This window comes from Tyto alba, unplaced genomic scaffold (genome assembly GCF_018691265.1).
Source record: "Tyto alba isolate M040663 unplaced genomic scaffold, T.alba_DEE_v4.0 Super-Scaffold_41, whole genome shotgun sequence".
In the NCBI taxonomy this organism is placed as follows: domain Eukaryota; kingdom Metazoa; phylum Chordata; class Aves; order Strigiformes; family Tytonidae; genus Tyto; species Tyto alba.
Window position 1 is genome coordinate 17859651 of NW_024881317.1, and position 25783 is coordinate 17885433.

General features: G+C 37.7%; 1 protein-coding gene across 8 annotated transcripts in view; it reads right to left on the reverse strand.

The window, feature by feature from the left end:
• Positions 1 to 602: 602 nt before the first annotated feature.
• The window catches only part of OTUD7A (OTU deubiquitinase 7A), a 201551-nt gene continuing 176370 nt past the window's right edge, over positions 603 to 25783 (reverse strand). For 7 of the 8 annotated variants that reach the window (XM_032990301.2, XM_032990300.2, XM_032990305.2 and 4 more), the window contains 5 exons: positions 22841 to 22968; positions 20805 to 20954; positions 14305 to 14419; positions 13979 to 14063; positions 603 to 11994 (listed from right to left, as the gene is read on the reverse strand). In XM_032990301.2, the coding sequence (XP_032846192.2) occupies positions 10561 to 11994; positions 13979 to 14063; positions 14305 to 14419; positions 20805 to 20954; positions 22841 to 22968 (1912 nt within the window). In that variant the 3' untranslated portion in view covers positions 603 to 10560. The remainder of the gene's footprint in view (positions 11995 to 13978; positions 14064 to 14304; positions 14420 to 20804; positions 20955 to 22840; positions 22969 to 25783) is intronic. The other variant, XM_032990304.2, reaches the window with a different exon arrangement.

A 25783-nucleotide genomic window follows, 5' to 3' on the forward strand; every position in this document is an offset into this window, starting at 1 on the left:
GATCCAAAGGCAGAAACTGGAGTTAGGCAAATTCAGGTAATAAAAAGAAGTTTTTTAAAAAAAGGATAATTAACTGTTGGAACTACTTACCACATGCTAATATGTTTTCTTCAGCACTTGGGATTTCTCTCAAGAAACACTGTAGTTCAAAAATAGTTGTTTGACAAATATCCTGTCTGCCGCCTGATTACACAGACATAGATTTCCTGGGAATGGTAACAGTGACAATCACAACCCAGCCTGTACTACAAGAGCACAGTGGCATGGCAGCACTCTTCTCCTTGCATGGAGGGACCTTGTGCCTTTGGAGCCTAGGAACTCGGAATACTCGGTAAAAACGAAAGCTGAACAGGCTTGCCAGTGCCTGATTTCTGGCTTTTGCCTCAGATTGCCAGAGTTATCCAACTGATGCAAATTAATCCTGAAATCAAACTGAGTGAAATTTATGGCAGCAAAACAAAAGCTTGTGATGAACCAATGACCCTTCCCTGGTTTGCAACATGCCCCTTGCCCCTTGTTTCTTTTCTAGGCTTCAGTGTTTCCCACAGCATAACACTGAGGAGAGTACCCAAAAAGCACAAACAAGAATTCAAGCAAACGGATACTTTAGAAATAAGTTAATTTTATTGAATAGGCATTATAGCTTCTCTCAGTTTCAAATAATGGAGAAGCCAATTCACACAGATTACAGAGCTATCAGTTACTTTGAGTAATCTTTCATAAAAGAAAGAAATGAAATACAGTTCTGCTATAAAAAGTGCGACAGTTATAACTGGAAGTTTTTCAAAACAAAAGCAAGTTTTTCTACCTATTGCAAAAATTGGTTTAGTGCTTTAATACTTTACAAAGTAACAATCCAACTGCTAAAAACAGCTCTTACACATCATCTTTGTCAAAGTATGGATCAGATCAAAACTGACATTTAAATTGAATTTGAATGAAAACTGCATGTAGAAAAGGTTCTCAAGAACTCACACTTTTCACAACAAAAAAACTAATTATCCTTTAACATTAATTAATATTTCAGTTTCTTTTGAACAATGGACTTAATCATAATATGGAAGTCAGCTTAAAAATGACCAGCTGTTTTGTTTGCAGATGAAAGTAACTGCAACCAATTTTGTCTTTAAATTATGAATAGGGAAGGGAATGGGAAAAGATAAATTCACTCCTTTCATATGGGATAAAAGTTTTGCACTAAAATAGTCAAACACAGAGAAACCTGAAAAGTCACTTTAGCTTTAAATAAATTTCTGATATATCTATTATATTGTGCATTGAAATCCTAAATCAATCTTTGCTAAAATAGTAGAAATTTATAATAGGCAACAAGAAACTCAGACTCTGAAAAATTGGAAGGATGGTATGATTACCAAGAAGTTGAGTTCTTAGCCAACAAAAATCAGTGAAACTTGCTTCATTCCTTATTAACATTTACTTAAGACCCAGTGAGAGCCAACTATTATCTTTCTTTGAAATACGGACTTCAAGTACAAGCACATTTATTGTACATTTCTACTGTTTTAAAAATGCTGAGTTTGCTAGGTTATTAGAAAGAGTCACATTACCTGTCCTGATGTTTTAAACTTTATATAATTGGCTTTGGTTATAATTGAACTGAGACCCTCAGTTAATGAGTAAATGAACTTCTATAAACTAAGGGTGTGACATCTGTGTTATTTCAATTCTTGTTTGGTGAGACAAGCCACTCTATATGCAAACTGAACTGAGAAAGCCAAATCTTCTATAATGGAAACACCTACATCTGGCTCCAAGGACAAAGAGCTTTAGAATTTGTCCAAGGAAGTAGATGATGTAAGGAAAAATGTTAGTAATAGGAAGAGAGATACACAAACAGTTTTGGGAGGGCATATTATACAATAATAATAGTAAAGTGTGATGAATTAGCTACATAAACCTTTTGCGTACAATAATTCAAGATTTGCCCATGTCTAAGAGGCATTGTTTTTTAACAACATAGAACTGTGTAACAAAAAAGATAAAGTATACCAAATGGCAGAAATACATGTAAACAGTATTGATATTTTCAATGTTTCATTCAACTTTTTCCATACAAAAATGTTAGTTACAAGAATCAATGAGGAAGAACGAGGCCTTCCAAGGAGAACAAAGTCTTTCAGCCACACAACAGTCAACTCCAAGGCATTATGAAAAGTTTATAACAGTATTTTACGTCTTAAAATTGAATGCAAAATAAAGCTCTAGACAGGTTCTAAGAAGAAAATAAGAGCTGTGTGCAGATTTGAAAAACCGCTTCATAACTGAATCACAGTAAGACTGGCACATTACAAATGCAAGAAGGAGTTAGCAGGGTACGAGCAATGGCCTTGGAAAAGACACAGGTAATTGCTCATTCCCAGGAAAGAGTAAAAATCTGATCTAGATCGTTGGGATAGAGTTTTATACAAAACTGTTCAAGCTGGCCTGGAATACTATGGTTGGGAACTCCGAGCTGCTTAGGTCTATGTTACATTCACTATTTAATCTAGGCTTAAATCCTGTTTGTTCTCCTTGGTTTACGGTGAATGAAGAGAGACTGGTATCATGTGCATGCAAAGCTCTTTGAGCAGCTCCAAAGAAAAGCATTTTTTGTACTGTACACACACCATGTGCATTATATAAAGACTGTATTTACAGTACTCAGAATCTTGAGCAAATAAACAGTAAAATCATTGCTTAATTTCTGTTAGTATTAAAACATAAGTGCACACAATTTGCAAAGTTTGGAGATGAGAGCGCTTCTACCACGCCCACATGGCTGTGTTTCAATTCATACCTGATTCAAGCCCATTAAAAGGAGATGTGGGGCATTCTCTGAGCCTGAGATGCCATGATATCTCCTGCATATTTTAACCAAAAGCATAGGGAAGAGGCTTTGTGTTACTTAAACCTGGAGGCAAATGACAACAAGGCAGTGTTCCACTTCACCTTTACTGCAAAGACACTGGACACCATGGGCCAGAATGAACTGTATCTGTTTTAAAGGCAAGAATGACCAGACTTGCTTTGGCTAATTTGGCCATGGCTCTCAGGCTCCTGACATACTGTCAGGCTTCATCAGGCAAAGTTTCTGTGCCAAGGGGTTCTAATTTTATTCTGTGGCAAAGAAGTTACATGGGAATTACCAAAAAAGGTAGCTTTTACCTCTCAGCTTGCCTGAGAGAGAAAGTGCAACTCCAGAGTAATTCAACTTTCATGTTCATATTGATTTGGTGTGTGAACAAAGGAAGAACTGGGTCACTATCATACAATCTTATCCTTTAAACTCCTCTCCCTCTCCCGACCTTTTTTTATTTTTTTGAAAAACCCCATCATTTGAAAGGGTCAAAATGAAAATGAAATACACAACTTGTACACAGGAGTTAGGCACTGTTTAGTTCTAACATTGGATCCTATTTTTGCAATCTGTGATGATTCTGCCACTAGAGTAGAATTTGCTTTAAGGGTAGAAAACTTGCTGCTTTTCTCTCCCTTCTTCCCCAATGGCAAACCTCTGCAACAAAGTAAGAGACTACATTAGATGCAGAGACGAATGGCAAAAAGTTTCTCTGTCTTCCCAGAATACAGGAAGATCTACAAAGCTTCCAGTTCTGACAGGAAATAGTTTTTGACACATCTTAACTATTTCCCCTCTTTTTAATATTTTGGTGCCATGGTTACTCCGCTAGCTAACATTCTCTCTCTGTTTTTACCCCTATCTTATCTTTTGACTAAGGTTTCCTGACACATTGACACTTAATCAAAGAATTACATCTTTTTAAAGAAAAATTTAAGATTACAGGTTATTCAGATGAATATGCACACAGTTATATAGACTACAGCAGGCTAGAGCGTTTTACAGTTGTGGTTATATGAGGAAGTGGGACAGAGGCTGCATCCAGTTAAGTGACTCTCAGTCCCCAGAGAGTCATAATTTTAAGGCTGTCTGGAACACGGTGGCTTTTACCCATATCGCATGTTCCCCAGTGCAAATGTGCATCAGCCATTCCAATTCTCTTGGTACAGTACGTGCATTCAGGCAATGGAAGATAAAACAGCAATCAGAACAGCATATTCACTTGAGAGGAAAAACAAACAAACGAAACAGAGCGATCATAATATCCAAGAAAAAAAGGTCTTTTATCTCCCCCCACACACATCAGTGGAATACACGAGCCCCATTAAGAATGCAACAGTTAAGTGGGCAATTATATGGTGTTTTGGTACAAGGCAAGTCTCTCCATATTCAAGCAATCACTTTATTAATAAGCCAAATTATTTGTTCACACATGGAAAATCACTGAAGAGAAAATGTGAATTCCATTGATGGAAAAGAAGTGTAGACAAATAAAGAAAAGCCCTGAAAAGGTGTTGGAGTAATGCTCACCTGATTTTCTGAAACCAAGAAAGAGCTTTTGTTCCCACAGAATTAGATGCTCAGCACATCTTAAAACCAGTCTATTTATTAGGAGAAATCTAGATGCAGAATCTTAACCTTACGCATCCAGATTTGACATTTTTGGCTGCAGTATATACCTTATTAATTTTAAACAAATGAACCCCAACAAACTAAACCACAAAAGTAAAGGAATTTTAAAAACTATACTGACTCCTAACTTAACATATGCATTAGTTTGCAAAGTCTTTTTTTGCACAGTTCTTCAGTAATTGACATGTACAGTACAAAGAACTATGAAGAACTAAAATATGAACACTTCAGTCTGCAAGAAGCTAATGCATATTTGGTATATATTAAGACGCAATGTATCTGCCAATTAGAGGATGACATTTCTACAATCTAGAGTGATTTTCTTCCCACAGATACTAATGGACTGCACTGGTTATTAATTCTTGATTTTTATTTTGAATGAATAATAGATCTCTGATTCTGTTTTTTTTTAAAAAGCAAAGTAATCCTACTCCAATGGACTCAGGGTGTATTATGAATGTCCCAAGTCAATCAATAACTGTGCAGAAATGTTTCATTTGGTAAAACTTTCCGGGTGAATGTTTATTCAGAAGCTGCTTATAAAAGTGGCTGTTGGTAGGATCTGGAAGGAAGAGTAGAATTAAATAGGGAGGGATAGTGTTATACCAAAATATATAAAGAAAAATTTAAAGCTTTTCAATTAAAAAAAAAAAAAATTATATTCAACTCACATTAGATATAGATGTGCACAACAGACAGAGCAGTTAGAAACAACAAGTACATTTACAAAGCTTTCTTTTCATGGTTAACTTCTACCAGCATTTCTGAAGGTAACCTACTAAAATGATGACCCTGTTTATAATAAAGGCGCAAAATATTGCTCTGTAGCATATTTTGAAAATAATATAAAAATAATTTCTATATTACAATTTAAACTTGGCTTGTAAAATTCCAACATAATACAGCCTTAAGTCTACAAACAGAACATACTTACAAACACCTTTGTGTTGTTTTCCTCTCATTTATAACAATATAGTCTTTTAGTCATATACACTGGAAATTAATGTGCAAATTAAAATAGATACTAGTGTCTGTTACTGAAATAATTTAAATTCTATGCTATATACTGTTTGGTGATTCTCTGCGTAAGCTGCCATACCCTAAAACAAATACTCTTCAAATACACTGACAGAGACTTAAAATACACTAAGCTGAAAAGCCATCTACAATCAGCATCAGTTATTTTGCTTCTCTGGACCTATGTTTATTTGAGATTATTGTGGTTTCTATAAACATATGGGTTTTTACCAGTGCAAAACATTCCCAGTGTTATGAAGACCTTACTCCCTCACTAGCTCATACTTTACTTTCACATTCAGCTTGCAAGTATTTTGTGTATCCATGAAGCACCTGGCTTAAGGCCCCCGCTACTACTGGGATTCTGTCTGCAGATAGCAGAGGAGCGCAGCTTTAGCCCAGAGGCCTAAGGCTTTCCTCTACTCTTCAGACAAAATTCTCATTGACTCTCTTGTTGGCAGAGTAACGTCAGGCAGCTGGAGGGGAACAAACACTGTCTAAAGGCTCAGGCCTTGATCCCACAAACATTTAAGCTTTTTCTTAACAGTTATGTTAAGTTTCTGAAATTAAGCAGTCTCCTTGATGTCAGGGAGACTATTCATATTGGTGAAGTTCAGCACCAGTGTAACTGTTTGCAGAATCAGAGAGTTAGAGGGCAGTATTTTGTCAGATCTGTGCTGTGCATTTTTTGATATCTACACGTTCATCACACGAGAAGTAGATTACCCTGAATACGCCTATATGTACAAGGACTGATATTGCCTCAGCAGACTGCTTTGATCTGCAGTCAAATGGTGCACAAATCCACACTAAGCTTCTGTATCAAGTAACTGCTCACATAATGAGTTTTGCAATTTTAGAAAAGACAGCTCTAAAGACTTCACTTGGCCTATTTAGACTTCCTAAGAAATAAGCAACACGAAACTTTCCAAGTACAGCATCTTTCTTTCACTGATCCTCTTAATCTTACCTTTGACTAAGGAAGAAGGAACTAATTGCTAAAGAAGGCTGGGTCACACACTGTATTTCCATTGCATTTATAGAGCTTAATGGACCATAAAACCAAAAGGTTAATCAACTGTTTTAAAATCCAAAATATCTGAAGTTGCTTTTGATAATCTACGTGACCTTCTTCTGAATGAGCTGCTTGTTAGCCATATGCTACAACTGATACCCAAATCTGAAAAAATACTTGTAAAGTCTAATGGTAGTTTATTACTTTTTTATAAATGAAACTTTAATATAAAGTGTGACTGAAACCCATTATGTATTACAGGTGTCCACTGTTATGAAGAGACCTTTGTATCAGTTTATGAACAGTTAAAAAACTGCATAATAGGTTTAAGCCTTTTTTTTTTTTTTAATTAGAAAAATTGCACATATTAAAAAAAAATCCAGCTTCCTCCAACTTAAATATCTCCTGGTAAATTTGGATCTACTCTGGGAAGGTGTAGCCTACCCAGGATTTAGTCCATACTTTCAAAATCTGCACAACAGTGGTAACTGAATCACTATCAAGGAGAGAGGGGAAAAAAGCACATACATACAAATGCAAAAATATGCACATGTATTGCAGCCACTTGAGCTAACAGAAAAAATTAATTGGGTCCTCTTAAACCAAAACTGATTTCTGTACAGCTGGGACTAAGTGGTAACTCTAACAAACTCTGGAAGGTATAGGGAAGGCAGATCAGGCACAGAACAGGACTTGCTGGCCTGTGGGCTACATATGCTTTCGATGTAAGGAAAGATAAACTAAGAACAGGCAAAGGTTAGCCATAGTGCAACAAAAAAATACATTTGAAGATTATTCCTTCTAACAGCTAGCTAAGAAATTACAATTTCTTTCAGTGCTGGTGAATTGAACTTATAAGCAGTTGGGAGTTCTCTCTGAAAAAAATTAGGTAGAAAATTTCCTCTTACAGCTAGACTCTTCTTTTAATGGGACAATCACTTCTTCAGGGGGAGGCACTGCTTCTGCATGTCTGGACTGTTTAATACCTACTATGGTATCCCCTTTAGACAACTGCCACAAATAGCTCAGAAATAAAAAAAGAAGAAAAAAATCACAGTATTACTTATCCAGAAAACAGGACAACTACTGAGAAAATATGGGTAGATTTTAACTGGCAAATTGTGTTGTGGGCCTGGAAATTCTTTTCAGTGCTAAGGGACGAGAGAATAGTAGGATATTTAAAGAGATTTCTAAAAGAAAACAGCAATATTAAGCAAATCACTCAAAGATGTACCAAGAAAAGGATTCTAAGGAAACATGCACAACTAAAAAGTGTTCTGTCAGTATTTCATATAACAGATATTTTAAAATGAGCAATCCAGTAATGGTAAATATTCGTGGAAGTATCTGAGTGACTCGAGGATGATGGTGAACACTGAAGTTTGGTATTCTATACAGACAAGCCTATTATTATTCAGAAGACCAATTAATTTTTCAAAATAATCGAACATAAAGGTACAATCTATCCAGTATTTTAGAAGAGAGTAATTTATTGAAATATTGACCAGCTATAAAACCTCTATTGTGTGAGTAGTAGATCTTAAAAACATACTATAGAAACAACTCTTGAAAAATGTGAAACAGCAAATTCTCATGGTAATTGCCTGTTTTTACATATGTGCTGTTACTTTTTTCCTCATTCAGAAATGACACAACTGACTTAAATACATGGACCAGTGTAGTTTGCTGCTAATGTAATAATTCTTAAGCACAACTTTATCAAGAAGCAATTCTTAGAGTATCAAATGCTACTGCTACTCTAATGCTCTAAGAACCCTTAAATATTTCTTTTTTTCATGAAATTTTATCTTGTCAGTTTTCTCAGTCTCAGCAACAAATACCATCAAGTACGATATTTGATTTGTTTTAATACGATCTGGCTTGTTTTAGCATAATCTGCAATCACAGACTTCTTTGGCAATGAGAATTTACATGTAATCGCAAGAGCTAACTAGAAAAGGACACTGCTTATTAGTGGATGCAACCGGAGACATGGGTTTCAGAATGTGCTTACCTTAAGTACAGAAGTCATGTGGAGTCTTAACCTCTCACTACGCATACCAGTATCTCCCTTTTATGAAGGAAGACAAAGTCAGTTACATTCAGTGTATGCTCAGTATATGTCAAGAAATAGACATACAGGTTTGGATTCATGGAACAGCTAACATGGCAAAGACCATGACTTTTTAGGAGCGGCTAATGGACTTTGAAACTATTCTTTAAATCTCCCATTCATCAGAAAACCTAAAGATACCGTCAATTTTAAGTGCGTGCTCAGTTCCACAAATTCCAGTGGGACATAAGCAAAAGCTTACGTGCTTTTCCTGAAAGCCAGTACACATCAGCGTATCTTGTTTCACAGACTACTTTAGGCTTGGTTTCAAGGCTAACTAGAATTAGCTGTACTCAAGTGAAGTGGTGCCACCCATGTCAAGAGTGAAAATTGGGGTACAGCAGAAAAGAACCAAAAACAAAGGCTCTTTGGCAAAGAATCTTTCCTGTGCAGGCCAGAAAAGTGCTATTCCATCATGAGTAAGGCAAAACTCATATTCTGCACCTTTAGGTAGCAGAGTAAGCAGTCCTGAAGGCAGTACTTCAACTATTTGTAGAAAATGAGGGTTTGTTTTTTTAAACAAAAGTGGGTAGACATTAAATGAGCCATTGCTTACAAGTGTAACACTGAAGATCTATTCTTACAACATTATGTCACTCGATGGTAGAAGGGTGCAAAACCTGCAAGTACTATATACAAGAAGACTTCCTAATGTCATACATCTCCTTTAACAGTATTTGTGGTGTCTACTTTACAGATATGTTTCCATGAGCAAAGTTTTATTTTCAAAGGTATTGCAAATACTTTTATAAAGATCAGGATATCAGACGTGCAAATCTGTGCTCAGAGTTGCCATTCATACCAGAGGTATTCTGCAGCCATCTCGGAACATCCTGGTGGGTACAACTCACTCTAGAAGACTCAAAAATAGGTAGAGCCAATGCTCTTCCAGAGAGGTTCAGAAGTAGTTATATTTACAATAACTATCACTCAATAATGTTGAGAAAGGAATAAATAAATCATTATTAAATTCTTGCAATGGTTAAGGGAATCAATTGATCTAATACAATTGTTTTGACAAGCAGTTCATTCAGCTCTAAAATGATCTTAAATTTCCTAGCTGGTCATCAAATTTTCCAAATCTAGTAACATTTTTATATTTCAATTTTATTTTAACATTTCTCTGAATTTTAACAGCAATGAAAATACTACTGAAATTCAGGTGCCCAAAACTATACTGTGTGCGTTTTTTTTGTGACGTGAAGTCTTGCAAGTCATAATGTATTTTTTCTAAAATCTGTTTAAAAATTCAGTACAAATAAAAGTGGCTCAAATCTACTTTTTAATGGAAATGCAGAAATAACTGGTAAGAACTTAAAATTAGAGCTACAGCCCTCAAATTCAGACCTTTCACTCCCATTTTCCCAGAATCATTCCCTTTCAGACTGAATTGAGTACAAATGTTAGTAGTAATGCAATATGCTGCCATGTTAAAAATGTGCAGTATGCAAAATCACTACCCTCCTGAAAAAAAAGGCTATGAAAAATTTAGGTTTTACTGAGGAAAAAATACTCTCATAATAGCTATAGAATTTCAAATGTTGCAAGGCAGATACTACCCTATTACAACACCACATCTTCGGTATTATGACTTTCCCCTATCATTCTACTACCTGAGTGATGTCAGTGTAAATTCAGGCACCATTAGTAAATTTTTGACCAAACATATACACAGCACTGACAAAGGAGTAAACAACCCTTCAGCTTACCAGTATATGTAAAAAAGACACTGACAAAATGGAAAATAATATTTTTTTATGATAAATTAATCCTATTATTTCATCATTGCCCCGGAAAAGCGAAAAGCTAGACACTATTTACTCATCAATCCTTTATTCTTTTTTTAAGGATTCCTTTTACTGCAATTCAACACTGTTTACTTTGTAAGTAAGAAAATGGTAAAACTAAGTAGTCACGGAAGAATCCTCAATGCCTGTGTCCCTTGCTTTCTCTCTCCCTGCGCTTTAACTCTTCTTTGTAGCAGTATGAACAGTAATTTTCAGTCTCAGGACGACCATAAAAGGAACAGTTCTCCTTCTTACAGCGGTTCTGCTGGATGGAATATATTGGGCAAACTGTGCTTCTGCCTTGAATTTTATCATTGTTCAACCAGGTCTGAGGAGCATCCTCATCAGCATATTCTAAGCAGTCTCTAATATCGCCAGTATTGAATCCATTTGTGTATGTCTGAGACTTGTGTTCAGTAGGCATGGCATAGCTCAGCGATTCCACGGTGTTCACTGTGCGGATACCGGATATCCGGGCTGGGCTGTAGCTTTGAGAAGACAGTGATCTGTTTTGTTGGGGGTAGGTGGCACAGGTTTTTAAGGTGCCAACCACTGGCTTGTAGGTATCGTCTTGGAAGCTCGATGGCTTGGAGTTGACATCATGCAAATGGATGACACTTTGCCTTTGAACAGGTGGCGTATGGCTATAGTGGGCAGATACCGGAATGGGTCCACTTTTCTTAGCACCATTACTAGGTGAAGAAAATGACCCAGGAGTGGGACTAGTGCGATCTTTAAATTTTAAAACCAGTTGAGTTGTATGGCTTTGAGGCAAGACGGGTGATGCCCTATCCTGAGGAGATGTTTCTAATTTTTCTTTTGAATATGCTTCTGGCTCCAGTTTCCTACTAGATGACCCATTCAGTGCAGCCTTTTTCTCAGCATCCTTTCTTTTTTGTTCCTGTTCTGCATTGAAACGCTCCTGTGCACTGGTCAGGTAATAGCCTATCATCTCCTCGTGGAACTGATGCCTATGACTGGTCAAGAGAAGGCCAGCAAAAATAAACTTTCGTTCCCCCTGCATGGCAGCTCTCAAAATATTTAGGCTGAGTTTCACATCAGTGCTGTACTTCCATGGGTCAGCCTGCTTGTCAGAGGAGGATTTAGTGTTCATCTTCTCAATGGGTGAGTTGCTAGCTCTGTCAGTTGGAGATGGAGTGGTCTTTTCAGATGGAGAAGTGCTTGCAGACTGTCCAGATTCCTCTTTGCTCCCTTTTCGAGACTTAGACTTCTTCTCTTTGACCTTCTCTACTGCGTCACCATTTTTTCCATTCCCTGAATTGGTTCTGCTCATTTTGCCATGCACCAGACCTCCAAGACCACCCATGTTCTTTTTCAGTTTAATTCCCAAGGTTTTACTGAGGCTTCCTATTTTATTGGCAACTGAATCCGTCCTGGTTTTGTCTTTATCCTTCCTCTGTTTGTCCTTTTCTTTTTCTTTACTGTTTTTGCCATTATTGCCATTGGAATTACTACAGATGGAATCTCGGTCCGAGTCCATTGAGTCAGCCAGGGACTGAACATCTTCCCCGGCTGAAGCTGTAGGGGATTCTGGTTGAGCCAAAGGGGCCTGCTATGGAAAAGTAATTATAATTAGATACAGCAAAATCAGTTTCAAACAGGGACTTGATGCAAAAAAACCCCAAATCCAATATAGATCAACACTGATTTTAAATGGACTTTTAAATTTATTTGCTGACATTTTAGACTCCTTTCTTCACCAAATAAAGCTTATTTGGCTGTGCAGACTATGTTTCTTGCTTGTTCCTACTGTAGCTTTTGGCTCATTTCAAGCACATTTGTAGAATAGAGGTCAGTCATTCAGAGGTTCTGTGAAAATCAGTGTCTGAATAATGGAGAGATGCGAGTTAGTGCTCCTGTCGAGGGGGAGGCTGCAGCACAACCTCCCTGCTTGTGTTGGCCAGCTGAGTGGCTGGCCAGCACACAGAGATGGGCCACTCAGCAGGAAGCATCTACAGTACAGGCTGCTGCTCAGCCAGGGCGGGAGACAGAGAGCATGGAAAGAAATGGATAATATTGTGATGGAGGGGAAATGAGGTTCTGCTGAAAGCTGTGAGGGGGATGCAGCACGCAAACCTGGATGTAGCAATATTCCAAAATTCATTACGTTCAAAACCCAACTTATTGAAATCGATTTCTTCATTTTTTAGGTCTCTGGTGCGTGAAAATCAAAGGTACGATGCACCAGAGCTAAACATCTTGCCTGAAATATTAAACCTTAAACTTCAGCAAGTAGACTGAGGAATAAAATGAGGTGTATTTATTCTTACTGGAAATACAGTGGAGATAAAACTGGTGTCAGAAGTCTGAGTTCCAATTTATATTTTAGGTAAGGTGATAAAACATCTATCTTGCAAATGCAATAATGAGGATCCCCTGGATACTATAAACGTGGCTCAGTTCATTTATTCCTGCAAAACTCAGTCTTGCTTTCAGGCACCATGAAGCTAAAATCTGCTAGACATAAACATGAAACATGTAACTAACCATAATGACTCAGAGAAAAAAAAAAAAAAAAAAAAAATCTTTGGAGATGTGTATACTTCCAGTATAGAAATGCATGCCTGCTTCTTGCCCCTGGGTACTTAAATGTCCTCTATCTCTCTGGAATCCCTGAGCACCCCACCACCCAGTCAGGAGCAGAGCTGTTATCCCCACCTGGCAAAGGAAGAAACGAGTGCTAAAGGGACCTGACCACGCTCCTGTGGCAGGCGTGAAGCAGGGAGAGGTAGCCCAGGTCCCACAAGGTTCAGGCTCACAGCCTACAACTACAGGACCATTTTGCCTCTACTTTTTCCGATGTGGTAGCTACCACTGTAGAAACTGTAGAAAAATGGATTTTTCCCCTCTTGCAGCTTGTTAAATGCTTTCTCCTTTTGTTCCAGTCCTCCTTTCAAATCCCATCTGTGTAGGCTGTCTAAATCAGCTCCATCCTCTCCTAGCAACCTTTTGCCTCCAGACTAACCCCTAAATGTATTCAATGTAATTTGCAGAGAAATTTGCAGCTGACTAGGTGCCAGCTGGGCATGGTTCTGAAATAGCTTTCTGAAAGAACCAGGCTCCAGTTCAGCGCCAGTCTGTGGCCTTTTGTCAGCCACTCTAAACTGGGAGCTGTCCATGGGTGCAAATGTATTCTCAGAAAGAGAAAGGACTTGGGATGGGTGACCTAACAGTGGCATTAGGAGAGCAAGCCAAAGTTCTGAGAAAACAACGGTGAGAAAAAGTCTATTTTAAGGTTTTTCTGAACTACATGGACTACTGAAATAAGTAACGGAAAGATTAAGCTAGAAAATACATTTGAGAACAGAGTATGAATTGCAAAAAATATGCAAGCAACTGTGTTATTAAAACAAATAACTAGAAAAAAATTGTAAGCCTGATTGCAATGACAATGAGCCATGAGTGACTTGTCCCTGCTGCTAAGACGCTGAGGTGTTTCCAGGCAGCTGGCCAGTCCAGGCAGCTTACCCTACACAGCACCCTGTCGTGCCTCCTATCTCTCATTTTGTTCAGACCGAGGGGGTAGTTTACCTTACCCGTGTCTCAGATGGTATGCGTATCCAGGTTACATTCATATAGCTGTGTAGAAGATTAAGCTTTGCCTCAAGAGACAGAATCAAGCTAAGGATAAAAAAAAGAAAGGAACAATCAGTCAAAAAGCTTGAAAGAAATCCTTCTTTACAGAAAGAGATGTAGCAGCAGTCTGAATGATGACCATCATCTGGAGACCCACCCATGTCTCTTCCCATGTAACCAGAGGACATGAACAAAGCCCTCTCTGTTAGCAGTTCTCCCAATACTTCAGTCAGGTATGGCTCAAGACATTTTACTGCTTAACACTAAAGTTACAGAAAGGTCTTACTTGGCCAGTCTGGTGTTATCATTGTCATCTTTTCCCCACTCCCAGTCTTTCCCAGGATCAACCGCAAAGTGCAAAGGCAGTAACTTGTGTTCAGAGTCAGTCAGAGGGATCACCGCTGAAGTAAAGAAACAAGGATTGGGGTGGGGGGGACAAAAATGACAAATTATTCAGCTGTGAAAAGCAGTAAAACTGGTTGAAGAAGTGCAGAATTTGAATGTGCTGCAGTATTGTTTCATCCAGACCACCGCAAATGATTTATACCAGGCTCCCTTTCCCTACTTTGATGTTTGTGCAATAGAAGAGGAGAGGGAGAAGTTAATACACTGATTGTTCCTGGAGTGAAAAATAGTCACCTGTGGAGGAGGGGAGACCTCTGGGAGAACACCACTGTCATTCTGCAATGCACAATAAACATTCCCTGGAGAAAGAGCCATTAGAATAGCAGAAAGCAATAAAAAATTGAAATATTCCTGCCTGTTTCTCACACAGATGCACATACTTGTTAATTATTTTGTCTTTTCAGTTTAGTACCTTTTTGTTTTCCACTGTCAAAGAAACAAAAATATATTGGTAACAGCATTAAGAAACACAGCAAAAAGCAGTTACAGTGCTTTTGGACTCAATCTGAATTAACGTAATTGAGGAGCATAGATCAACTTATATCTGGGTTAAGAGGTCAGTGTGAGGCCTGTCTTGAGTGCAGTGCAAAGACCATTACTGCTGTTACATCCCAGCATTACTGGCTGGCTGTCCTGGCTCTTCTGTCCTTTCCCCTCTCTGCTAGGGCTCTGCCTTCTCGTACATAACTTAATGACTCTGCTTTATACTCAGCATGCAGGGACTGCACTCTGATTTTACAGAGTGTCTATCATTCGTCACCAGCAAGAAACTAAGATAAAAACACTGTCAGCTTTAATTAAAGCCAGAAATCTGTTTCCATTTCATTAGGAAAAAAAAAGTAAAAGCTGTTGAGGGACTGGGTGGAATCCTCAGCATGGTGCAGGTCACTGCTACTCCTCTGACAACCGATCAAGGAATTTCATTTTCTATACTGGAACCCATAAGGACTTTGCTAGGTATTCATCCCAGCAAAGCCAAAGGGAAAAGAAACCTGGAGAAATCACCCAAACATCATGGCACTGAATTATTGAAAATTGATGGCGCTTACTGGTTATATGCTGTTTATAATCTTTCCTGCAGTTCAGAAAACATGTTGTCAAAACAAAGGTATAGCATTTTTGGTTAAATATTGTTCTTCACCTAGCAGAATGCAGGAAGTTTAACCTGCATTGTAGATTAACAGTGTGAAGTCATTATTTAGTTCAGACAGTCTGACAACAACTGCAGAAAGTATATATATATTTTCATCTTTGCAGACTGGAAATAAAAAGGTCAAATCTCTAGAAATTTAATGAAAATGTTGCCCCCTACTGCTTAGTGTAGGTAATTCTTGAAATACTTTCCCCATATTAACTGCAAATATAGTATAGAACAGCTGAAGATGAATCAACTGTAGTTGCAGATACCAGTGTAAGATGCAAGCACATAAATTAATATTGTAAGAGAATTCATCTCCTTTAAGAAACTCAATATGAGTAAGTAGCAGAGAGAGTCTGACTCTACAGTTCAAAATACACTGCAAATTGAGCTCCTGAACCACAAGAATGTAGGAAATTTACAGCAGACATGACAACTGAATACACTTTTTAACACTTACTGGTGTAATATGAGGGGTTACCGTGCTGCATTCAATGAAATTGTTGCAACAAAGGGGCTAGAATAACTGAGAGCACAATTAACCGATCACGTTTCCCAAAGAAAACACATATTCTGCCAATTAACTGGATTACCAGCAGGTACTGACCTCACAAAGCAATATATCAACCTCCTAAAGGAAGAAGACAACTTGGAAAAGATCAGCATTATAAGTTTACAGCACAACACTTGCAATTCTGGTAGCACCTGACCTTACAGGCACAGCCTGGTAGAGAACTGGGAACGTGATCCTGAGGCAGGTGATGTTGGGAAGCCTGGACCAAAAAACTGTCACAGAGTTGAATTGGTCTCTTTTGGATATAAACCTCAAAAAGTAAATTTGAGTTTCTTTTCTAAGGACAGCTTGAAGCTAACTAGCTTTCACAGAGTTCAATAAATAATCATATTTATCAACAGATTTTAAAGGAATTCTTTTTAAAGCCGTCTATTTCTACTGATACTGAAAATATGCCTGTTAAAAATGTTTAGTGATACTCAATTTTATGAAATACTTAAGTACAAAACAAAACTCAGAGCTGATTGTCTATAGCACATCACTGGTGTTTTAACTTATGTATACATTATGACACATGATGTCTCCATTTTCACAAAGAAATTTTTTAAGTATTATTTTTCAGGCTCTGAGTTGAATGAAAACGGTATACTCATTCTAAGGCATAGTCCGAGGTTGGTATGAAGCACTGCCATCTTCATGTAAAAAGTATCTGCTAAAGTAATAGAGTTTTAAAATTCTATCTTCACTGCAAGAGATTTCTTCTCTCTCAGGGTAGGATTTCCCCATGTTTCCGACATGAAAGTATTTTAATGACAGGACTGCAAGCAGGATCCATCGCATTAATTTCTAAAGCAAACCCAACAGATTGCAGCATCTTCCCGATGCCCAGCCACATCAGGAAGTTTGCAACTCTGATGTGGTAGTTAGGCTGCACTTGGTTTTGGCTGCTCTCTAGCTGAAACCACACTATTTAAAACACAGCCTACAAATCCTAATGCCAACAGCTGAGATATGTCAAAAGTAAGAGCAGTTATTTTGTCCAAGGCAGTTTTAAGACATTCAGTGAGGACTTTCATGCCATTCTCCAGTTGGGTGTATTGCCTTCTGTGCTGTGAAGTCATAGTGTTTCCCAGCACTCATCTTCATGCCTCAAGTGTCATTACTGATCTTCTATAAAGAACACTTCAACTATTTCTGAAAATACTAGTAAAATAAAATGCTAACACAGATACTGACATATTGCTGTTAAAAACCACTGTCACACCTCTCACACTTGTTATTGCAAACTGATTGTAGGAGGCCATTTCACTGTTGACTGGCTGAAAAAGCACAAGAGTGTGGGAAGCTCTCAGTTCAACAAAGCAGTCTTAGGGGGAGTTGGGAGCTGGTCTTTATTTTCCATAAAAAATACACAAAACACCTGCATAACTATAACCTGCATGAGTACAGAAGTATTCACAGGTTTTTAATCAGACGTTGTGGATTTCAAAACAAGACAGCCTTTGGTGACCATCAGAATGCCAGATATGTGCTGGTAGAAAGAAGACATGTCAAAAAGTGTTTTAAATGCTCTCCAGACAAGAGGATGTTAGCATGTTTTCTTTCTTCATATACATTTATAGTAGTGCTCAAAATGATCTGATAAACAACTGTAAGTCAAAGCAGAACCTGGCATCAGCAGTTTCACATCACCGTTTATTTGACCACACATATTTCACAAATATAGGACATACTGTCTTTTCCACTAGAGAGCTTCTCAGCAGCTTAAACAGATATGTATGTACATGCAGTAGTTCAGACAGCTTCAGATGCTGTTCCTGACATCCAGTTAGAGAATAAATATTATGACTATAATTATGAACAACCTGGCTATCAGAGGTGCTCCTCTTCAGAAGTTGTATCTCTAAGCTGTCAGCTGGATTCTGATAGTTCAAAATTTGGCCATGTACTGTGGCACCTGTGCCACTGTTTTCTGACTCAGTAACTGTGACTCTCCTTTCCTCTGTGACAAAGCTGCTAACATCTCTGTGATGACAAGCTACAAAAAATAGGCATTATGAGAGCATCCTTGTGCCAATCTATTTCCTGTCACAGCATCTGAAGAACAATAGCAATGCTGTGGTTGCTGTTAGACTGTTGCAGTCTCTAACAGCAACCAGCTTGGCAGCTGAAAGCTAAAGCATTCGCTTCATCCCAGACTCAGTGCCAAGTACTCTCTGCTGCTCCACAGAATTGAAGCCTGTGTATTCAAGGCCCTGCAGTAAAACATGTAAAATTGGATCATACAAAACAAATACTATTTTGATTCAACAACCCTTGTAATTAACCTGGATGAACTTACGTTACTGATGCTGTGCTGGATATTTGGTAGCTTGTTCCCTCCCGACACCTCTCCTGGGCGACTACAGGTGTAGGAAAATCCTACAGAAAGTCAGCTTCTAACCCCAAGAAGTATATTAACTTTATTGCTAGCACTTACAGGAGGAATCAATTATGTGACTTTATCAAACCCAAGATCTTGCAGTGTGCAACTAACAGGAATATATGGCTTGTAATATTAGGAAACTTTCAGAAGGTGGCACCAAGCTGTACCACCGAATACTCTAACACATACTAAGAGGTAGCGTCAGAGCAGCTAAACAGTAGTTTCCCTCACTACCTTTTGCCAATCCTGTCACTTAGAGGATGCCACAACAGCAAGAGGTTCCGTGGGTGGTGGTTACTCTGTCTGCAAAGTTATTGCAGAGATAGTCAAGTTCTGTGTATTCAATCAAATTCTTTATGCACATAGGCTCTTTTAAGGCCTGTGATAATGAAGTACTGTATGAAGGCAGATAGACGTGCCTGAAATAAATGAGGATACTGCCAGTCTACTAATATTATTCTGATTCCGATTGTTAGAAAGGAAGAAATACTCTACCTAATCAAGAAATTGTCTTGTTTCACCACCAACAGAACTCAGACCTAAAAAGAATTAAGACCAAATCCTACAACAATGCATGTCCTACAACAAGGCAACTCTACAATTTATAACACAGACACATATGCAGGAGCTCCTAATTTAATAGCACATTGACATTACAGTCCTGGCTCCAGTGTATCATCAGCAACCATCAACAATGAACCAGTATCTTTAAAAGGCTCTCCAAATCTCCATCTTCATTCATATTCGCATTATTGCATTAAAATGGTACACATTTGCTTTGCCAATTTCATTTCTCACAAGGTGTTTCACATCATACCTCAGTGTACTGCTTTGGAAATGGTTCCTATGTGAAAATCATCTTCCTAAGGGCTGCTCTGCTAGAGATGGCGGGCTGGAAGGCAGCTGCAGTGTCCCAGTGTGTAATGCAAAGGCCAGACCCATCGCCAAGCACCTACTTTCAAATCCCCGAAATAGCTATGTGCCACTGAAGGCTGAATAGTTGGACTGGGTTGATTTTCCCATTGAAGAGCTGACATCTAGATCAACCTTTTTCTCCACTTGTGTCTTATGATTCAGCCTCCTCCTCACCAACACAAAGTTTGCCAATATGCAACCCTTTGTAGAGTGTTTCCCATCTCACACAACCTCATGTAAAAAAATCTCTGCTCTTTCCAAGGATGATTTAACTAGATGTAGACATCTTCATGCGATAATTTGACAACAAAATCTGCTGTTCAAGAGTTTCTTTCCTTCTTTGCATCATTTTAATGAACTTCTTTCTCTCTACTTTGCACAGCTGCAGCACGCTGACTGTCTCATAAGCATGGAAAACGCCTAATACATCCAAAATCAGACGAAATGCACATAGGGTTAGGGAATTAAATGAAGGATATTTAGTTGCCTCTAAACTACTGTCTAAGAAGGAGGACTAAATGAAATTCACTTAGGAGATCTCAACAACCAGCACACATTCCATGTATACTTTCAGGTACATGCATTCATAAGGGATTTAAAACACCTCTGTAGCATCATCAGGCAAAAAAAAAGGAAGACTTACAGCAAAGCTCCACTGAATTTTTCTAAAGCCTCAACATGTTTTTGGCAAAACACTTTTCCGTTCCCCACAAAAGGAGCGAAGACAGATAGGAATTAATCTCACAGCTTTCTATTATTAAGCAAAGAGGTCTTACAAATAAGGGCAGTTGTAGCTAGCTCCTAGGCTACTGATGCAGGAACAAATCTAGTCCTGCAGCTCTTGTCACTCTCAGTCCCATATACAGGAAGTTCAAACTCGACACAGAAATATCTGGCCAGACTTTGCTGTAGGTGTTCCGAAGTAAAACAGAAGACAGCAAGATGATAAGATAAAAACATTTCAGCCAAGTGTTTTTAAGTAAGAAAAGTGCATTTAGCACACAAGAAGAGAGATTTTTCCATTACATAGATTTTCAATAGTAGTCTGACTCACACTTAATCTTCTAAACACTTTATTAACCCAAATTAAAAAAGGGCTTCAAGTACCCAGAAGCACAGTGGGTAACTATGATTATACCTATTTACATATATGGAACTGACCAAAAAGGTTTAAGTGCCAAAGACAGACAGCGATGCCACATGGATTAGGACTGAAGAGCTCTTGGCTCCCAGTCTTGTGATTAGACCACTTAGACTCCTAAGAACGCAGCAATAAAATTTAGTGGTTATGGTTTCCTTTCTGATAGATAAATATACATACAGGTAGAAGAAAGTAATTTCTGCATTGTAGTCAATATATACCCTCGGGTTGTTTTGTTTATAGCATACCTTGTTCTCTCTGTTGATCTTTTTGTTCCATGGAAACAAGAGCAGAGAAATGAGCCTGATCATAGGCTAGCACAAGAGGTGAGCAATGGCATCTGTTAGGTAGAACTTCAAGTGGCAAATAAATTCCTCCAAATGGTATAGGTGCAAATGCTGCAAAGAAAAATTAGATTTTTTTTTTTTTTAACTATGTCAAAGAACAGACAATAACATTGGTTCTATTGTATGTAACAAGTGTGCTACATGTTCAGAGCTCCAGAAGAGCAGTTTAAAGTGGAGTAATCAATGCAGAAAATAGCCATAACAACAGGTAAAATTCTGTTATTTTACCATTATATATCAGGAAATATACTAAACAATAATGAAAACATTCTGCTCTTACATATACTTGCCTTGCTCTAACTGTTTACTAGTAAAGACATTAAGGTCTCATAACAAAATCTTGATGACTCTCACACATGTATGCAGATTTGTACCTTTCTGTAATACTTCTAGGTAGAAGGATATTTTCTAATAATCAGCAGTAAATACACTATCAGTTCTTTTGGTAACATAACCTGCTTATGTCTTGCATTAACAGTTTTCTATAAGAAACATTACAAACATGTTTACAGTCCACATCCACGTCATCACAGTCATCATATATGTAATGAATGTATATATAATGCTTACAAGGAAAGATTAAAAAAAATTTACAAGCAGAATTGGAATGGGATGCTGCATCTGTAAGAGCAAAGCACTTTCCTTTGAAAGATACTACACTTGTTTATATATAATTATGGGAAACAGCAAGTTTGGGCAGGAAAATTTTCTCAACATGTTTGCTTCTGATCAATTATTCTTCCTTTCAATGTGAAAATATGAATCCTTATTGCTGAAATAATTCCATAATGAGCATAAGGAAAAAGTAAAGCCAAACATTGCACTGTTTTTACTAGAGACTTTTTCTTTTGGAGAGGTCAGATCTTCTGTATCCAGACTTCAGGATAGAGAACAGTATTAGTTTTGAGGCATAAATCTACATTTCGGTGAGTCTATCCAAATTTGACCAAGTTTTTAGTCTTTCTGAAAGCCTGTACTTTAAACATACGAGAGTTAAACTGAGGTAATTTGATCATATTGGTTGATGGGGCCAGCAGTGAGAAAAACACCGGGATTATTGCGACAGAATCAGATTGGGTCCAGGAGGAGAAACTGCTGGAGGAGGGCAATTTGGGCTAGGAAAATTTAAGAGAAAATGAAGCAGTAGTGATCGAGTCTGTCAGAGCAGATAGCAATTGCACAACCATTACTTGTAGTTCACAATTTAAATGGAAACTGAAATTACCCAGCATTTCATTGTGCAAGTAAATTTCTGTAAACTCCATCATGTGTTTAACATCCTCCTTTAATCAACCAAACATTCCCCTTTACTTAAGCAACATACTATCATTAATCAGTATTATATTAGTTCATGGTAAAAATGGAGAGAGATTAATTTAATCACGCCAGTCCTGATCAGACAGTTGTCTGGCTGGCACCACATATAGATCTAACATTTGTGTGCTCACATGTGCAAACTGAATAAAACATTCTGGAAGCTTTTGAAGGCTGCAAAGAATTATTAAAAACGAAAAGCCAAGATATACACATTAAAAATTCAATTTTTCAAAGTCAGATTAGATTGATTTAAGCAGTGTTTTAAGGGGCACCAAAATAACACAGCAAAATTAGAACCTTGTTAACCTACATCAGTAAGAAATGCATTGTGTTCTGTAATTCGGTGGTTGTTAAGTTAACAGTAAATATGTAGGATAAACTGATTTTCAGTGAGACTTACATAATTGTCCTGTGTTTTTAACTTTTATCTAATAGAAATATTAGATAAAATCAATAATATCAGAATTGAATATCATTCTGCTCTTTTTTTTCCTTCCCCCCCCCCCCATAAAAAGGCAGCAGCTATCCCATAAACAATCAGATATGTTACAGCTGTTTGTGACAGTTTACGATTGAGTCAATTAACATAGACACATAATTTTCTAGTTAAAAACTCTTACCTTCTCCCCCTGAGTCTCGTAACATTGTGTCTGCTACTACAACAATAGGTCTTCTCAAAATATGGGCTAAGACAAAAACATGGAACTCTTCCAAGCTCTCATACACTGGATCTTCTGCATTATCGACTCTGGAAGACACAGCATTGAAACTTTTGGAACCAACTTGAACCAGCCATTCAAACTTTACTGAACAAACACATTGCAGCATCTATTTCTTCTTCCTTGTCACTCATATGCCCATGCTTCTGTAACACATATTCCAATTATTGAAATAGGAAATGCAATAAATTGGAAAGGAAAATATACATTACTATTATTTTATTTCCAAAAAGGAGAAAATGTTTTCACTTTCAGACTCCACACTAGTTTCATAGTCAGCAAAATTCATTTCTTTCGGATATTGTCTGCTAACCTAGTGGGAATAAAAAAGGTAATTCTTAGCTGAGGTCCTGATGTAAATCTGCTTTTGTCACAAAAATCACAATTTCACGTGACACCCTTGGCACATAGACTACAATGAGAGGTAAGTGTTTGTCTAGTTCCTCTAAACAAAATACAGGTGAGCATACCCTGGCAATGTAAGAAACATTCATGTCAGCTTGAGTAGGAGGAATTTAACTTATCAAGCTGCCAGCTTTTTTCCTCTGATTATTACCAAAACATATTTTTTTAAGATAGAGATGGGTAGCTATGTAAGGAACTGGAGATTCATTTTCCTATTAGATTTTCCAATAAGATTAATTTCACCTACTTGCAGACATCTAAAATCAGAAGTCTAATCATTTCACCTTGCCTGCCTCTGCAGATAACAAAAAAAAAGATAGGCACATCTGGAAGTAGGATCATCCCTCTCCTCTTAAGCATTTGTCCAAAGAGGAGATGAAAATTCTTATTTCTCTTTAGAGAATACAGAAGGAACCTAGGTCAAAATGTAGTTAGGTGAGACAAGACCAAGCATTTTTATCACTGGAATTTTGTGTTTCAGAAAACACACAGAAAGAATCAATAGAAGTATCCTGTACGGTAGGAGAGCAGAACATAAATTTCAAACAGTAAGACAGCACTGTGGAGAAACCCAAGTCTTTTCTTTACACTGGCCTTCTATAGGTCTGATCCAAATACCACAGGAATTAATGAAAATCTTGCCACTCTTTTAATCTAGCTGAAGCAGATACAGAGCACTTCAAAAGAGGAGTGATAATATTTATTTTTTAGAATAAAATAAATGTTTTATTGAGGAGTACTCCATAGGTCTAAACAGAGTTAATCCTCAACCAGCTTCACAATGAGCAAGTAATTTCAGACAAGGACAAAAAAATGCTGTTCTTGGAAGGAATTTAAAACCAAACCAAATCAAAACAAAAACTTCCATAATTAACTGTCAATTTTCATTATGTGTGAAAAGTAGTGACTGAGCATAACTGTATGGGCACGGCTCTAGAATATGTGGGACAAACAGCAAGCTTCTCACAGGTCTGATGGCATTCAGCCCATCTCCGGAACTTCACATTAAAATCTTTCATGCCAACCTAGGAGCCCAGCAGGATGTAAATTATTAACAGTAGGCTGGATACAGGACACAAATTCTCTGATCAAACAGTGAGACACCTCTCCTGTTCTGTATCCTTCTTGCCGTTACCCAAACCCATCAGAAAATTTTTCCTGATGTTCAAACTAAATTCCCCATTTTGTAATTTCCTTTCATATTCCTTACTGAATTCTTCTCCGTTGTTGGCTGCAACAGCTTGTCAGTATTTGCAGTCCATTATGTCAGCCTCAGAGTAATTTGTTAGCCAAAAGGAAGTTAGAAGAATCATCTTACTGGCAAGACAATATGCTACAAAGATTTCCAGCTATCTTCTCTCATTAGTATTTCCAGACTATCAGTCCTACAGTTTTTCTTCTAATCCTCTAATTATTTCTCATCTCCTAGTTAATGAGGTTTCTAGAAGTGAAAGGGATATTCCAGATATGCCTTTGGTCAGCTGATGTCAAGCTTGACTGTACATGAAGTCCAAAATTCCACTGGGCTTTTTCAGTCTTCAATATCACATCACCAAGTTGCTTGATTCACTATTTATGATCATATTCACACATTTCAAAACCTTCTCTTCTATTACGCATCTGTTTTCCATTGCCAATTTTCACAGAATCACACAGTGGTTGAGGTTGGAAGGGACCTCTGGAGGTCACCTTGTCCAACACCCCTGGTTCAGGTAGGACCACCTAGAGCCAGCTGACCAGGACCATGTCCAGACAGCTTTTGAACATCTCCAAGGAAGAAGACTTCAGAGCCTCTAGGGGAATCCTTTTCAATGTCCAATTTTATTTCATCACTGCCAGTAATTCATGGGGGCCATTGTACATTATTTCAGTGCCACTGCTGAGGATTCAGTAGGAATTTTCCTAAAGATTAATGATAATGAAAAATCATCATTAACAAGTATCCATAACAACCTGCCACATCCTTTGATCCACTTACCATTCCACTTTTTTTCATGGACTTTTATTTATGCTAACTACATTGCCATGAAAATTATGGATTAAAAATAATTTTGTCACTATAACAGAAGCAAAGGAATTTAAGAATCTGAAATTAATTCCTTTGTTCATGTAAAGTTAATTTTAAAATAATGAAATCCACATAAGTAAGAGCATACAAATCTGCATTGCAGAATCCTACTCAACCAGGGCACTCTGACTAAAGAATTTATCTTGACTGTAACAACAAATTAACAAAAAAGGAAAAAAAAAAAACAACCAAACCAACTCTCCACCTCAGTGTATCCTACAGGACCACTGACACCTCAAATCCAAACAGCGTGGACACTTACTCACCACTCCAAAGAGATTCTCTCTCTTAGGGAAAATCCAATTTGTACTGCAGCCAGTAATAAAAGAACCTCAAAAAGCTGAAATGGGAAAGTCACCTACCCTGCTCTT